This window comes from Mesoplodon mirus (genome assembly GCF_964341445.2).
Source record: "Mesoplodon mirus genome assembly, chromosome: 19".
NCBI classification, from domain to species: Eukaryota; Metazoa; Chordata; class Mammalia; order Artiodactyla; family Ziphiidae; genus Mesoplodon; species Mesoplodon mirus.
Window position 1 is genome coordinate 53,492,203 of NC_138995.1, and position 14,972 is coordinate 53,507,174.

The following is a 14,972-nucleotide window of genomic DNA, read 5'->3' on the forward strand; positions in this document are numbered from 1 at the left end:
CACCCTCACCGTCACCATCAAGTCAGGGTGATGCCGGGCTGCCATGCCACACACTGTTTCTGGTTCACAGTGTCCCTCCTTGTCCTGTTCTTACAGATTCTGATGATGGTGGGCCTGCCTGCCGCCGGTAAGACCACATGGGCCATCAAACATGCAGCCTCCAACCCCTCCAAGAAGTACAACATCCTGGGTACCAATGCCATCATGGATAAGATGCGGGTAAGGATAGCCCCTGGTCTCTCCTCTTCCGCCTCCCACTCCCTGAATACTGCTCAGCAAACAGGACCACCCACCCCTCACCACCCCTTGCCCACAGGTGATGGGCCTACGCCGTCAGAGGAACTACGCCGGCCGCTGGGATGTCCTGATCCAGCAGGCCACCCAGTGCCTCAACCGCCTCATCCAGATCGCTGCCCGAAAGAAACGCAACTATATCCTAGATCAGGTACTTACTGGTGACTGTCATGCCCCAGGAGAGGGAAGGGGCCATTGGGTGCCTGGGAAGTCCTCTCTGGTCCTTGTATTTTTTTCCCCATAATGCTCTTGGACTGCAGTACTGGTTAGAGGTCAGCCATACATGATGGCACAGTCCCAGACTCTTAACACAGCTTTCTGAGTCTGGTCTGCAAGCAGGGGTCTGGAGCAGCAATCCAGGCCTAGCTCAGGCCCCAAGCAGCACAATAGAACATTTTGTGAGAGCAAATTTGTGAAATGGAAAAAAGGCATGGATTTCTGAGCCAAACAGACCTGGGCTTGAATCCCAGCTCCGCTGCCTCCTAGCTGCGTGCCTGTGGGCAGCTGACTTGATCCTCTGAGTCTCCTGGTCTGTAAAACACAGCTCAAAATGGTGACCACACACCTAACATGGGCACTGGCACATAGTAGCTGGAGGTGGTTGTTAACCTACAGAATAGGTGTGTCCCAGCTTCTCTTAGCATGTTTTTATGACTGTCAGGTACCTATATGTCACGTATTTTTTACCTGCATTTCAATGAAGAGCAAGGTTCTTAACATTAGGCAATTTGGGAACTTTTGAAGTTAAACACAGAATTTTGTATGAAGATGCAGATATGTTTGTTTGTTTGTTTTGGTTTTTGGCCTCACTGCATGGCGTGTGGGATCTTAGTTCCCTGACCAGGGATCCCATGCCCCCTGCATTGGAAGCGTGGAGTTTTAACCACTGGATCACCAGGGAAGTCCCAGATATGATCTTTTTTTAACTAAAAAGTTTTGAGTTTGGATAGGAAGATCGTCCATGGCTTTCAGCATTCTCAAAAGTATGAGCGACCCAAACCTGGTTAAAGATCCCTGTCTCAGAGTAATGAGTGCTTCATGTTTACCACCTATGAGACCTCCTTCCTTGACGTTTGTCCTGAAGGCTTTCTCAAGTAGCAGATTTTGTATTTGAGGATGTACAGACAAGCCTCTGTTCCCCCTCAGCCTTGTATTTGTGTTTTCTTAAAAACCTGTAAGTGTGCAAATATGTAAACTAAGTAGCACCCCCAGCCTGGCAGCCTTAACTGGAGTGCCTTCCATATATGTAGTCCTGGGTACTTGGTTACCATGAGTTCAAAGGGCTTCTGATGAGGGTGGAGCTGGCTTTAGTGGTTGACTGATCAGAAAGGTGGTTGGAGGGACTTCCCTGGCGGTCCAGTGGTTAGGACTCCACGCTCCCACTGCAGGGGGCCCAGGTTCGATCCCTGGTCAGGGAACTAGGATCCCACAAGCCGCATGGAGAGGCCAAAAATAAATAAGTAAATTAAATTAAAGCCAACTTTTTAAAAAAAAAAAAAAAAGAAGGAAGGAAACGTGGTTGGAAACTCCAGGGGATCAAGGTGCTTTTGCCTAGGAGTGAGCATCTTACACAAAACAATTAAACAATTAAGCAGGAGCTTCTGGGTTGGTGAACAAGTGGAGATTTGGGGAGGGTGGGACCTTCAGAAGAGCATGGAGGTTCTGTGCCCCTTCCCACATAGCTTGCCATTTGTGTCTGTTCCATCTGGCTGTTCCTGCATTATATCCTTTTATAATATATTGGTAATCTAGTGTTTAGAGTTGAAAAATTGATACCTCGATATCCAACCTTTGAAAGGAGTACATAGTAAGAACTGATTCTTAAAGACAAAAAAAAAGGCTACTGGGCCTCCCTGGTGGCGCAGTGGTTGAGAGTCCGCCTGCCGATGCAGGGGATACGGGTTCGTGCCCCGGTCTGGGAGGATCCCATATGCCGCGGAGCGGCTGGGCCCGTGAGCCATGGCCGCTGGGCCTGCGCATCCGGAGCCTGTGCTCCGCAACGGGAGAGGCCACAACAGTGAGAGGCCCGCATACCGCAAAAAGAAAAAAAAAAAAAAAGGCTACTAGCTGGTGATAGTTCTTTATGACAGACAAATTAAATGATCTTGCCAAGCAGTTAGGTACTGAGAGTAGAAATCTGGTTTGCTGATGAAACAGTTATGCTCAGTTGGGCAAAGCTATGCAATACAATTGGCATTCTTCTGTGATGGTGGAGATGTGAGATTTACTCTGGGTTCTGCTTTTCTGGAAAGCAGACATGAAAAGGTGTACCACTTTTATCCAGTGACCAATGCCGCAGCCATGGGATTGAGCCCTGAAGACTCACATTTGTGAAGAAGACAGGACATGATCCCATAATAGTAAATTTTGATTAAAAACTACTAATTGGGCTACTGTTTAGAATATATTTATGGGGGAAGGGGACGGTTGGGCACAGGGCAGTCCAAGAGCTACTCAGGGTTGCTGCCCCAGCTCAGCCCCATCAGCAATGCATACAGCCAGCCTTCTCCCCCGTTGAAGACTTTGTTTGTTTGTTTGTTAACCCCTAGCCTCACTTTGCCCCATTTTTCTTGTCAGGGCATTTTGGAGTTGTAGTCCAGCTTGGCCTCAGTGGGATTCTGTCCTGAAAGATAGATCAGTGGTGTTTTAATACCTTGAGAATTCCTTTTTTGGATACCCCAGCAAGTACTCCCTGCCTGTCTTTTTCTCAGTTTACTAGTTAAATCAGCTGTGAAACCCATTTCAAATATGTGGCCCGTGGAGAAAGTTTATAATCCTAGGGGTTATAATTGTCTTAACATTTCTGTCCAGCATTTCAAAGTGAGCTTTCTCTAGAGGTCAGGGCCCCAGCCCCTCAGCCAGGCACAGAACAGTTGAGCACAGTAAAGACTTGCCGTTGGCCCTCTCAGCTTATGCTGCCTTGTTCAGGGACAGGGTCCAGGGCTGTTCCAGGTGCACCTGTGGTCTTCAGGGCTGCTGGCCTCCTGGTGGAGGAAAATGCAGGTCAGGCCAAGTGTTCTAGGCCAACAGCGAGGCCAAAGAACCTAACCTCTGAAGGTGGGGGAGTAGGGTTCTCTGGTTGGCCACAGATTGGAGGATTGACTTGGGACCCAAAACTAGAGATTACTGAGGCCTGGGAAGAGGTCTGAAGCCAGTGGTTCGACCTGTTTTGGCTTAAACCCCAAAAAGTGTGTTCCAGAAAACCCTGGGTGGGTGAGCATGTGTGTAGGAGATACAGAGCAGGCCCCAGGCCAGACCCTGGCATTTCCTACCCCACCAGCCTTGGCAGTGAGGGGTAAGTTGATGCTTAGCTGTCTCCTGAGTTAGATGGGATTCCCAGAGCAGAAACTGGTACTATAGGCAAAGTCCCTGCGGTCCCTGGATCTCAGCCCAGCACCATCTTTTTTCTTCTCTGGTTTTTCCTGAGTGGTCAGACCTCCTCACATTTGGCTCTTCTGTGTCTCCTGTTGGTAGTTTGACCTCAGAAATGCCCCTCCTTGAGAGGGGAGGAGAACGTAGCTACAGAAGCCAAGCTAGGCCAAGTGAACCGTGTAGTTGGGGCTTTTACCTACATTCCATGGTGACCTGAGTACCCTCTTCAGATCATGTGAGTGTTAGAGCAGTGGAACAGCCGAGGAGAAAAAAGAAAGAAGAGGTAGGTTACATTGCTTCAGGTGGCTCTGTTGCCAGTGGAAATCCTCTGGAATGAAACGCTGCCTGGCCTGTCCCTTGCCTACCAAGGTGCAGAGTAGGAGCTGGCCTCTGTGAGGCAGGAAACTTGCCTTCCTGGAGGCTTCTGAGAAGGTCCCTGCAGGGCCATATGTGAGGGCCCAAACCACCCCCAGGGTTGAGGTCTGCAGGCTAGGAGTTCTCTTAGGATTCTAACAGCCCAGAGCTGGGCCAGGCAGTGATCAGAGGCAGGGCTGGATATGGCAACATCGCTGACCTCACCTCAGCCCTCAGAACAAATGGTTGTGGTCCTGCTTTGCATCCCTGTTGGCAAGAGCCACGCCTTTGCCTGAAACAGAAACCCAGGGCTACAGAGGAGACCCAAAGTAAACTGCCTCTTGTTGGCAGGCGTTGGAGAAGAGGATGTTTCTTTCCTCTCTCCTCCCCACCCCCAGAGCCTCAGCCCATTCCATTGTTGTTGTTGACACTCTGGCCAAGTCTCTTACCTCACAAGTGGTTCGTTCTACTGGGTTCACCTCACGCTGAGCCTAGAGTGAACTCTTGCGTCACCAGCTTTAAGTTTGCTCCCCTGGGATCCAACCCTGTCTCCTGCTGCCAGCCTGACCTTGTTGAGTTGTGGGTGGGGGACAAGAGTTGACAGGGGACAGAGGGGCTCTGAGAGACCTCAGGCTGTGAGCGGCCTGCTGTGTTCCTCCCTACTCCCTCAGACTGTCACACACCAAAACTACCCCCGCAGCTGCTCTAAGAAACCCAGCCCCTGTCCTCTGGCCCACATCACGGGGCAGTGGAAGTAGCCCGGGGCCAGGGAACACAGGCGGCCCCTGACCTCCTCAGAGTCAGCGTCTTCAAGCGGGGTGGGGCTGGGAGAAGCAGGCGAGGGAGGCTTCACAGCGGGAAAAGCTGACCTGCCGTTGTGCTGGTCTCTTAGCAGCAGCCCCCAGCAGCCCCCAGCGACCACAGCAGTGCCGGGCCAGCCCAGGGGCTCTGACCTCACTGTGTTTGCTGTGGCAACGGCACCGACAGCTAACTCCCTTTCCTCCAGGGAAGCCAAGCATTTGCATTGCTGCTGGCTGGCCTAGATGCTCTTCTTTCCTTCCTCAAACCAAGGAGGGAGAGGAGGGAGGCGTGGTCTTGAAAATTGTCACCAAGAGGGTTCTCAGCACCTCAGTTCCAAAATGTCTGAGGAGCCATTTCTCAGAGTCTAGCCACTTCCCAGGACAGAGGCCAGCTGTTTATGAGTCCTGTCTGCTCCGCCCCCATTCCTCCCATTGTGAAGCTGCAGGGACTAGCCCTCTTGGCAGTGATGCTTTTCTTCTCTGTCCCCTCATCAGGACATGGACGGGGTAGGTCTCATCCATAGAAAACCACCAAGAGGTGTTTATCCATGTCCTGGGGTTCAAAGGGATCAAAATAGGATCACTTCTTACGGGCAGGCAAACAGTGGAATGGATTGTCCACAGAGTGGCTGGGGCCACAGTCACCCCTGGCACTCGCCTACTCTGGGTTTTGTGCCAGGAGAAAACCTCATTATTTAGCTAGAGGAAAGCAAATTCTATCTTCCTGTGACCAGATGCCACCTGATTTGCTTTTAGGAATGGAGTCTAGGAAGAGCGGTGAGGAGAAGGACTTGACTTTTCCTTTGTAACCTGTGTGCTTTTTAACCATTTGTGGCTCAAGGCCTCTCCTTGGGCCAGTGCTCAAGGCACAGATTATAACACATGTATGCCCACCACACACACCCACTTTGCGGGCCCCCACCCCCAGTTAATGTTGAGACATTTTCCCTGGGGAACAGGGAAGACCATCTTTGCCTGCTGTGTGTGTCAGGGCCACAGGGTTGGGTTGGTTTAGAAAACAGCTGTACCCACAGCCCACATCTCCCAACAGGTGTGCACTGGCGTCCCTGGCCTCTGGCTGACCCATAACCCAGCTTCCTGTTCCTTGTGTTTTGGAATAGGCTCTCTTGTGCCTCATCTTTTCCTCAAACTTAACTTTCCTTGGTCCTTTCCATTGGGAAGCCTCTCTTAGGACAGTGTCAGTCCTGTTGGTCATATTTTCAGACTTCTTTCCCTGCCATTTTCACATCTATAAATCCTCACCAGAGCCAGGAGGAGGGTGACAGGATCGCTGTCCTTCAGATGTAGAAATTCTGAGACTCGGACTAATTAGGTGACTTGTCTACAGCCTCACAAATAGTAGAGGGCACAGCTGCGATTTCAACCTCAAGCCTGTTCCCCAGAGCCTGTGATCTTTCCACCCTGCCTCACCGTCCCTGCCTTTCTGATGGGAAGTCACTATAGCTTGACATTCCTTGGTCTGAGTTGCTTCAACTCAACCTTACAGTAAGAGAAGGTCCAGTGCACCCCACCCAGTGACGGCCACGTCATATCAACCATGACCTCCATTTGTTGAGTGTTGGCTGTGAGCCAGGCCCTGGGCTAAACAAGGGCTTTCACTCACATGAGCTCCTCCAGTCTTAACAGTGACCATATGATCTTCCTATTGTTTTCCCCTTTCAGGGCTTGAGACTTAGTAGGTGTGCAGACTGAGGCTCTGAGTGGAAGTCACTCAGGGCCACACAGTGTGACTTGACCAAGTCACCTTAGAGCCAGGGTGTGCTGAGCCATCCCCCCGCGCTACCTGCCTCTGTCAAGGCAGCTTCCGCCCTGGAGGCCACAATGTAGCCCCCACTCCAGGAGTTCCTCACACTTGGTCAGTTGCTTTGTGGTCCTTTTCCCGCTCAATCCTCACCAGGCCCAGGAGGGAGGCTTTTTTTCCTCCGTTTTAACAGATGAAGCAACTACAACGACTGGCCACGGTGAGTGAGTGGCCACACTAGGACTTGTTGCTGGGCTTTTTCCACCCTGCCAGGCTGCATCTTCAAAATACAACATTTTTTTGTCTGTTTGTGCATGCCCCTTTACAGATCTCTTCCCCTCTGTGGCTTCTCCCTTGAGTACCTATCAGAGCTACTAAAAGTTGTTTAAATGCAACATTACTTATTACTCCAGTTCTGTTGAGTGTCTGAATGGGAAAAGATACCCATACAGGTGCCTGGGTCCCACCTCCAGAGACTGGGGTTGGGGAATACTCTGGTGGGGTTTGAGCCACTCTCTTTTTCAGTAGTGTCCGAGTGATTCAGGTACACAGGCTGAGTCCGTGGAGCACTGGGGTTTGACAGATCTGGGCGCCAGTCCCAGAGGGCCCAGCATGTGGAAGGTATTCAATGAACGGAAGCTGTCTTTACTACGGCTCTCAATCAGATGTGTCATAGAGCACCGCTCTATGCCAGCACCAGCCCAGGAAGCACCTAACCATCACCTAGAAGAAGGGAAGAGAAAGTTAGTAGCAAAACTGCACTTGCTAAAAGCACAAGTTATCGCCTTGTCAAGCTCCCTGGTTAGAAGCTTGTGGGTGAGTCTGGTGTTTTAGAGCAGGACTAAGGGAATAAAAGAACCACAGTGTTGATGAAAACGATCTATACAACTGTCAAAGGGGCTGGTTAATTATGGCATCCATTCTATAAATATTATTAAAGGAGAATACCATGGAATTCCGTGGCGGTCCAGTGGTTAAGACTTCGCACTTTCACTGCCGAGGGCACAGGTTCAATCCCTGGTCGGAACTAAGATCCCACAAGCTGCGTGGTGCGCCCCAAAAGGAAAAAAAGGAGAATACCAGCACAGAAAAATGACAGAAACATTAAGTGAAAAAAAGACTTCAGAAGAGTGTGTGTTGTTTGATTCCATTAGTGTTAAAAATCACACAGATATTTCTAGAAATACATAAATTCAATACAGGTCATATCTGGGAAGTAGGAATGGCAGTAGGTGGATGAAAGGATTCTTACTCTAAACTTTACAGCTTGTACTCTGAACTTTTTTACTGTGAGCATGTGTTACTTTTAGAATGGGGGCTGAGGGGGCTGTAATGCACAATACCACGAACAAACTGGATTAAAAAAGCAAAGCCCAAACTTTAGGAATCCCTTGTCCTGTTATTGTCAGCAGCCACTTTCCCAAGTCAGTTCATTTTCTGAGGGTAGTCTCAAGAATCTTAAAAGGGAAGAGCAGTTGCCTGAGTTTCTCTGCTTAGGAGAACTAGTATCCCTTTCTCAGTCCCTGGCCTACATAATACCCCACAGAGGAAAAAACCAACTTGTAGTGACCATCTCTTGCCTCTTCTGTTACCTACCCCTAGACAAATGTTTATGGGTCAGCCCAGAGACGAAAAATGAGACCATTTGAAGGCTTCCAGCGCAAAGCTATTGTCATTTGTCCCACTGATGAGGACCTAAAAGACAGAACAATAAAGCGAACCGACGAAGAAGGGAAGGATGTCCCAGATCACGCGGTCTTAGAAATGAAAGGTAGGAAATGAGCAGTTCCCAGAGGGACATCGCAGCAGGGTCCTTAAGAGAAAAAGGGCCTTGCACAGTTTTTCCCTTCCCAGGTCCTTGATTATTCTTTTTTTTATCTTGTTCTTTCTTTCTGTGCTTCTGCTTTGTCCCTTCCCTGTCTAGTACAGCTGTGAATGGAAAAGCTGCCTGTATCCCTCCTGGGGCAAGGTTTTCCGACTAGATGGGGCTGGGGCAGGATGAGGAAGAGGATGTGTGGGAACAGGTGCCGAGAGACCTGCACAGTTGGTCGTCTGCCTCTGGCACCCACTGGGTGGGCTGGCTGAGCAAGCCTCAGTTTGCTTCTCTGTAAAAATAAGGAAGATGATTCTACCTGCCAGGCTCACTCCCTGGGTTATAAAACATTGGTTTGGTGGGGCTTAGCCACCTCTTCAGGAAAGGGAGGAGAGGGTCTTTGTTAGCCCCTTACTGTTGTCAGGGAGGCCGAGTTTGGGACCCTGTCTCTCCTCTGTCGCTTATACTGCAGTCCCCTCCTCCTCCTCCCTTCTGGCAGGCCAGTGTCCTGGGGGTGAAGGAGACCAGACCTCAGAAGGTGCTGACCGCCTCTTCTTGTTCCCTCTGGGGCCCTCCCTTCCTCCTAGCCAACTTCACGTTGCCAGATGTTGGGGACTTCCTGGACGAGGTGCTGTTCATTGAGCTGCAGCGCGAGGAAGCAGACAAGCTGGTGAGGCAGTACAATGAGGAAGGCCGCAGGGCCGGGCCGCCCCCTGAGAAGCGCTTTGACAGCCGAGGCGGCGGGGGCTTCCGGGGCCGTGGGGGTGGCGGCGGTTTCCAGCGCTATGACAACCGAGGTCCCCCCGGGGGCAACCGAGGAGGCTTCCAGAATCGAGGAGGAGGCAGCGGAGGAGGCAGCTACCGAGGAGGTGAGGCATCTCACACCGAGCTGTCCCTGCTTTTGGTTCCTGGTTCAGGGTTGCGTTTTGTGACTGCTTGCTCAGTCAGCAGATGACGTTTCCCTGTCACCCGCTGTGGGCTGAACTCTGGTAGAGAACTGAGATAAACCAGAGTCTGGGGCCTCAGGGAAACTCTCCCACTGTCGTGCTCCCCCTGGACATTGCTCCTGAAGCCCTTGGCCATTTGTATTTCGCATTGCTATTATTTTTATGAATCTTTCCCACCCCCCTCATCTGACCATGAGCTTCTTGAGAAGAGGGGCCAGACCGAGTTTACTGCCAGCCCTGGGTCCCACCTCAGGACCTGGCACAGGGCAAATATTAGGACTGGTTTTGCTTCTAAAACACATGGAGAAACAAGCTTGGAGAGGTTAATTTGCCCAAGATTCACCCAGCTGAATCCATAGTTGGGATCAAGTGGTGATAGATCCAGAGCCCAGGTTCTTACTAAGTTATGCTATCTCTGAAGTGTATGATCATGATTTAATAAGCATGCCCTACTCTGTTTCAGTCTTGTGCTGGGTGGTTTTGGAGACAGAGCCTTGACCCAGACACTATATCACCCTGTAGTGACAGTCCAGAAGGATTCTGGGCTGAATGGCACAGCCCGGGGGTACTTTGAGCTCCAGTGATACCTGATCCAGCCTGCAGGGGAGCAGGGCTCAGGAAAGGCCTCCCAAAGTGCTGATGTCTAAGCTGAGGTCCAGAAGCCAATAGGAATTGGCTGGGGGAAGGGTTCTGGGCTCACGAAAACTGCACAAAGGCTCAGAAGAGGCCAGCCCATTTGGCCAAGCCTGAAAAGGACTGTCCCCAGTGCTTAGATGTTGGGGACACAGTAGAAACTAAGACAGCCCTGGTCCCAGGCTCACAGTCCAATGGGCAAGACAAACCTGTCAGCAGGCCGTAACAACTGAGTGTTACCAGGGCGGCATGGGGAGTGCTCCCAGGGCTCTGGGGAAGGCTGGAGGGGGTGCTTTACTTGTTCACTGGGACTGGGCTCCTGCTCTGTGCCTGGTCACACTGGAGCTACAGCAGTCCTTAAGACAGCCCAGCTCCTGAGGGTCCCAAATTGAGAACAGCAGGGCCTCTCACCTGGCTCTCCAATGCAGGTTTCAACCGCAGTGGAGGTGGTGGCTACAACCAGAACCGCTGGGGTAACAACAGCCGGGATAACAACAACTCCAACACCCGAGGCAGCTACAACCGGGCTCCCCAGCAACAGCCGCCGCCACAGCAGCCACCGCCACCGCAGCCACCGCCACAGCAGCCTCCACCGCCACCCAGCTACAGCCCTGCTCGGAACCCCCCAGGGGCCGGCAGCTACACTAAGAACAGCAACATCCCTGGCTCGAGCGCCAGTACCAGCACCCCTCCTGTCAGCAGCTACAGCCCCCCACAGGTGAGAGGATAAGCGTGCGTGCGTGTGTGAACAGGTGAGAGGAGCTGGGTCCAGGGACATCGCCAACATGTGCTCCAGCCACAGGCCTTAACTCTTACCTCCAGCCCTGCCCTTTCTCCCTTCCCTGCCAGTGCTTTTGGCTGAGACAGACCCTAGATATTCCCAGATGCCTTCCAGACCCAGAGTAAATCGGGGGACCTACCTGTTCTGTCATCCCTCTCAGGGCGGGCTGTATGTGTTGGTCCCACAAGTACATTTCTCTTGGCTGTGTTCTCTTGGCTGTGTCACTGGCCTCACTGAATCCCCAAGAAAGCACTCAGTTGGAGTTACCCCTTCAACCTAGGCTTGAAGGGGCTGATCCCCTTGTCTTCAGGATGTAGGGACAGACTCAGAGGTTGGTGAGGACTTGACCTCTGCCCTGAGAGCTTCAGGCTCAGTTTGAGTTTTTAGAGAGCCAGTGCTCAGCTCTGTACGCACAGGCCCCGTAACCAGAGCGGTCCCCGTTTACTGGCACCTTCCACGCTCCAGGCCTGGAGGCAGCTGCCAGGAGACACAGGTGAATGGTTCTAGTCCTGTTCTAACCAGAATATTTCCTAGAACAGGAGTTGGGCAGACACAAAGTCAAACCCCAGCCCCACAGCGTTCTGGTTTTGTGACCTTGGACAAACAGCTTCACCTCTCGGGACCTCGTTTTCCTCATAAAGGACTAGAGTTAGTTGTAGAACTCACTTCCAAGGTTTGTTGTGGGGGGAAGATGACATCATAGCTTTGCAGATAAGGCTCTGGAACTAGGCGGACCTGGGGGCAAGTCACAGCTCTGCCACTTTTTACCTGTGTGGCTTGGGCCTAGTGATTTCACCTCCCTGAGCCTCACCTTCCTTCTCTGTAAAATGAAGCCAATGGAGCCTGCCTCAGAGAGTTGATTGCAGGATTAGAGGAGTTAAGGATCCAGCCTGGACATGGGAAGCACTTAGGAAATTGCCACTACTGTTTTTCTTAGCAGGTCTTCCTATAACAAATACCACCATTTATTGTGCCCAATGGATGGTGCACGTAAGCTTAGTGAATACGCAAGGCAATCCAAAGGGGTGGTTCTGTTGTAATTCTCATTTTACACAGAAAAAAAAAACCACTGGGATTTCAGGAGATGCTGTGTGCCTTGCTCCCCCAGGGTCTCAGAGCTGGGATTAGAGTCCAGAATGTAGCTCTTGATCCTACCCTGTCCTGCCATGTCACAGAGGTGACCCACCTCCTTCTCAGCCCTGAAACAGCCTCCACCAGGGAAGTTCCTTTGTGGACCCACTGCTTACAAAGGCCCTTCCTGCATCCCAGCTGAGCTGGCTATTTCACAGAGACCTGTTTTTTTCCCTCCACTTTCCAGCCGAGTTACAGCCAGCCACCTCCCTACAACCAGGGGGGTTACAGCCAGGGCTACACAGCTCCACCACCTCCACCTCCGCCACCACCTGCCTACAACTATGGGAGCTACGGCGGCTACAACCCAGCCCCTTACACCCCTCCGCCGCCCCCCACCGCACAGACCTACCCGCAGCCCAGCTATAACCAGTACCAACAGGTAAGTGCCACAAGCGGAGGGGGGAGAATGGGGAGACTTCTAGGGGCCCCACAGGGATGTGTATTCCCAGACCTGTGTCCCTGCTTATCCCTAAAAAGATGGGCAGCTCTCTGGCCTTGGGCTGGTGTCCATCTAGTACAGTATAGCCGTGCCGTTTGTTGAACACTTCTACACTGGCTGCTAAGTAACTGCCATCCTAGTTCCTCTCCCCAGTGCAGCAAGCAGAGGGCTTAGCAGGGGGCCTCAAACCCTGATTCAGTACCATGGCCAGTGTCCATTCTGATTGATTGATGCTAGGCCCCATGCCTGTTTCTGAGTATTTTGAACATGGTATCTAGCTATACCTGAAAGGGCATTAGGTTGGCAAGCCAGGATACCTGGGCTTCAGTCTCTAACTGCCCACCCATGTGACATCAGGTCATTCACTTATCCTCCCAAGGTACCTTGATTTCTCTGTCAGACCTATGTGTTGACTGTCATCACCATACCCATCTCCACCATGGGTGAGGGTGGGGTCAGGGGAGAAGTCAGATGTGGGTCTGGATGAATGACAACCTGGTGCTCTTGGTTTCTCTCTCCCCAGTATGCCCAGCAGTGGAACCAGTACTATCAGAACCAGGGCCAGTGGCCGCCGTACTACGGGAACTATGACTACGGGAGCTACTCCGGGAACACACAGGGGGGCACAAGCACACAGTAGCCAGTGTGTCCTGGAGGCCCCTGCCGGCTTCCTCCACCAGCGCCCACCTTGGCCCCCCTTTTCCACCCCCACCGGGTCACGTGGTGCTGGGGGACAGGTCCTCCCAGGGCTGCCTCTCCTCCAAGGGGCTCTTCCCCCACACAGGGCCGGGCATTTTCCTCCGGATTCAAACAGGCAACAATGACCATTTATTTTGTTTGTCCCCCCACCCCCCTCCTCTTCCTCTTCCTCCCTTCCTCCTTTTTGACTAAAGACCCCCCGCCTCCCTTGGTCGTACCGTGAGGCTACAGGGCTGTGGGGAGGGCCCCTTCCTGTCCTCTGGTCCCAGCCCCACTCCAGCCCCTCAGCTTCCCAGATTCTCATGCAGTTGGTTGTAAATTCTTCCAGGAGCTGTTTTACTGTCTACTTTTCAGGATTAAAAAAAAAAAAATCAAAAACTTAAAAACACAAGTTTAAAAAAGCAAAATGCAGAGGGAGGAAGAAGCGACAGATATTTTTTTGGTAATAATGCTTTTTTTTTTTAATTTTTAGAATTTGTCCCTTTTTACTGTGGGTCGGCTGTTGATATTTCATTAGGATAACCATTTCTTTGCTGAGTTCAGGTGACCGAGGAAGAGCCACACCCTCAAAACAAAACACACACAAAACAAAACCACAGAATCATCTTTAACCTAACTTTTTATACAATGTCTCAGTTTCCCGTAACTTTGCACACAAGCTTCTGTGTTGAGTTGAATTGTACCTGCCTTTTGTATTTGGAGAGAGTGTGACTATTGAACTTGAAACATTTTATTCCGGGCGTCTTGGTAGTTTCTGGTGGGATTAATCGGGTGAGAGGGAAGAAGGGAGTTGGGGGGCTCCTTCCTTTCAGAACATGAAGTTTCTCCCACTGCCTCCTCTCCAAAGGTCTCCCAGGTGCCAGACCTAAAGGTTTTTCCTACAGTGATCCTCTGATTATTTTTACTTCCCCTTGACCCATATGTTTTAACAGGACTTTAACAAACTGCACTTATTAAGAAATGTGTTTGCCCTGTTTTGTTTTGTTTTTGTTTTGTTTCAATAAATGACATGGCACCTCCTAGCAGGAAGGAAGCAAGGTTTCAACCCTGAAGTGTTACTGCAGTTGGCCTTTAATTGGGGTGGGAGCCTTTTCAAGGGGACATTATTTACTCATTAAACACTTACTGTGGGATTTGTGTGCCTGTCCCCATTTTTGGCGCTGGGGATGCCCCCTTAAACCTCAGGCCCTCAGTTTAAAATCCACCAGTTCACTTTTAACGTGGTTCTCTGGTCTCTGCCCTTTCCAGTTCACCCACAGTCCCAAATCCCTCCCGGAATTTGTGAGTAGAAAAGGATGGAACAAGTCCCGAGGCAGAGAGCAAGGTAGAGTGATGGTTGGAAACTAGGGCTGGACTGTTGGGGTCATCCCTTGGTGTGACTGCCCATCCACATCAGGCCTGGCCTCTGTGCTGGACTTAGGATGGTTCTTGACCGCGCTCCTGGATCCAGGCTAGTGGGGATTCCAGGAGCTTCTTTATCCAGCCAGTGTTAGGTACTTGCTCTGTTCCTTACCCACACCCACTCTGGACGGTGCTGAGGACATAGCATGACCAAGGCAGTCCTGGACCCTGCCCTCACGGGGCTCTCAGTCCAGAGGTAACACGGACCTGTCATGGAATGGTGACAGTGCCAAGGTCAGCTGTGGGAGCTTGGGGTGGAGGGGGGTGGTGAGGTGAGGGCTTCGTGGAGAAGGGAGATTTTTTTAGAGAGGAATGAGCTGCGACAAAAGACTTTCTGGGGCTTCCCTGGTGGCGCAGTGGTTGAGAGTCTGCCTGCCGATGCAGCGGACACAGGTTCGACACCCAGTCCGGGAGGATCCCGCATGCCACTGGGCAGCTGGGCCCGTGAGCCATGGCCGCTGAGCCTGCGCGTCCAGAGCCCGTGCTCCGCAACGGGAGAGGCCACAACAGTGAGAGGCCCGGGTACTGCAAAAAAAAAAAAAA

At 51.5% G+C, this 14,972-nt stretch overlaps 1 protein-coding gene across 6 annotated transcripts in view; it reads left to right on the forward strand.

Moving 5' to 3' along the window:
• Window positions 1–14,080, forward strand: part of HNRNPUL1 (heterogeneous nuclear ribonucleoprotein U like 1) — a 35,531-nt gene extending 21,451 nt beyond the window's left edge. For all 6 annotated transcript variants that reach the window (XM_082607082.1, XM_082607078.1, XM_082607079.1 and 3 more), the window contains exons 9-15: window positions 97–219; window positions 317–445; window positions 8,185–8,353; window positions 8,983–9,264; window positions 10,404–10,693; window positions 12,075–12,269; window positions 12,853–14,080. In XM_082607082.1, coding sequence (XP_082463208.1) covers window positions 97–219; window positions 317–445; window positions 8,185–8,353; window positions 8,983–9,264; window positions 10,404–10,693; window positions 12,075–12,269; window positions 12,853–12,969 — 1,305 coding nt within the window. In that variant the 3' untranslated portion in view covers window positions 12,970–14,080. The remainder of the gene's footprint in view (window positions 1–96; window positions 220–316; window positions 446–8,184; window positions 8,354–8,982; window positions 9,265–10,403; window positions 10,694–12,074; window positions 12,270–12,852) is intronic.
• The last annotated feature ends 892 nt before the right edge of the window (window positions 14,081–14,972 follow it).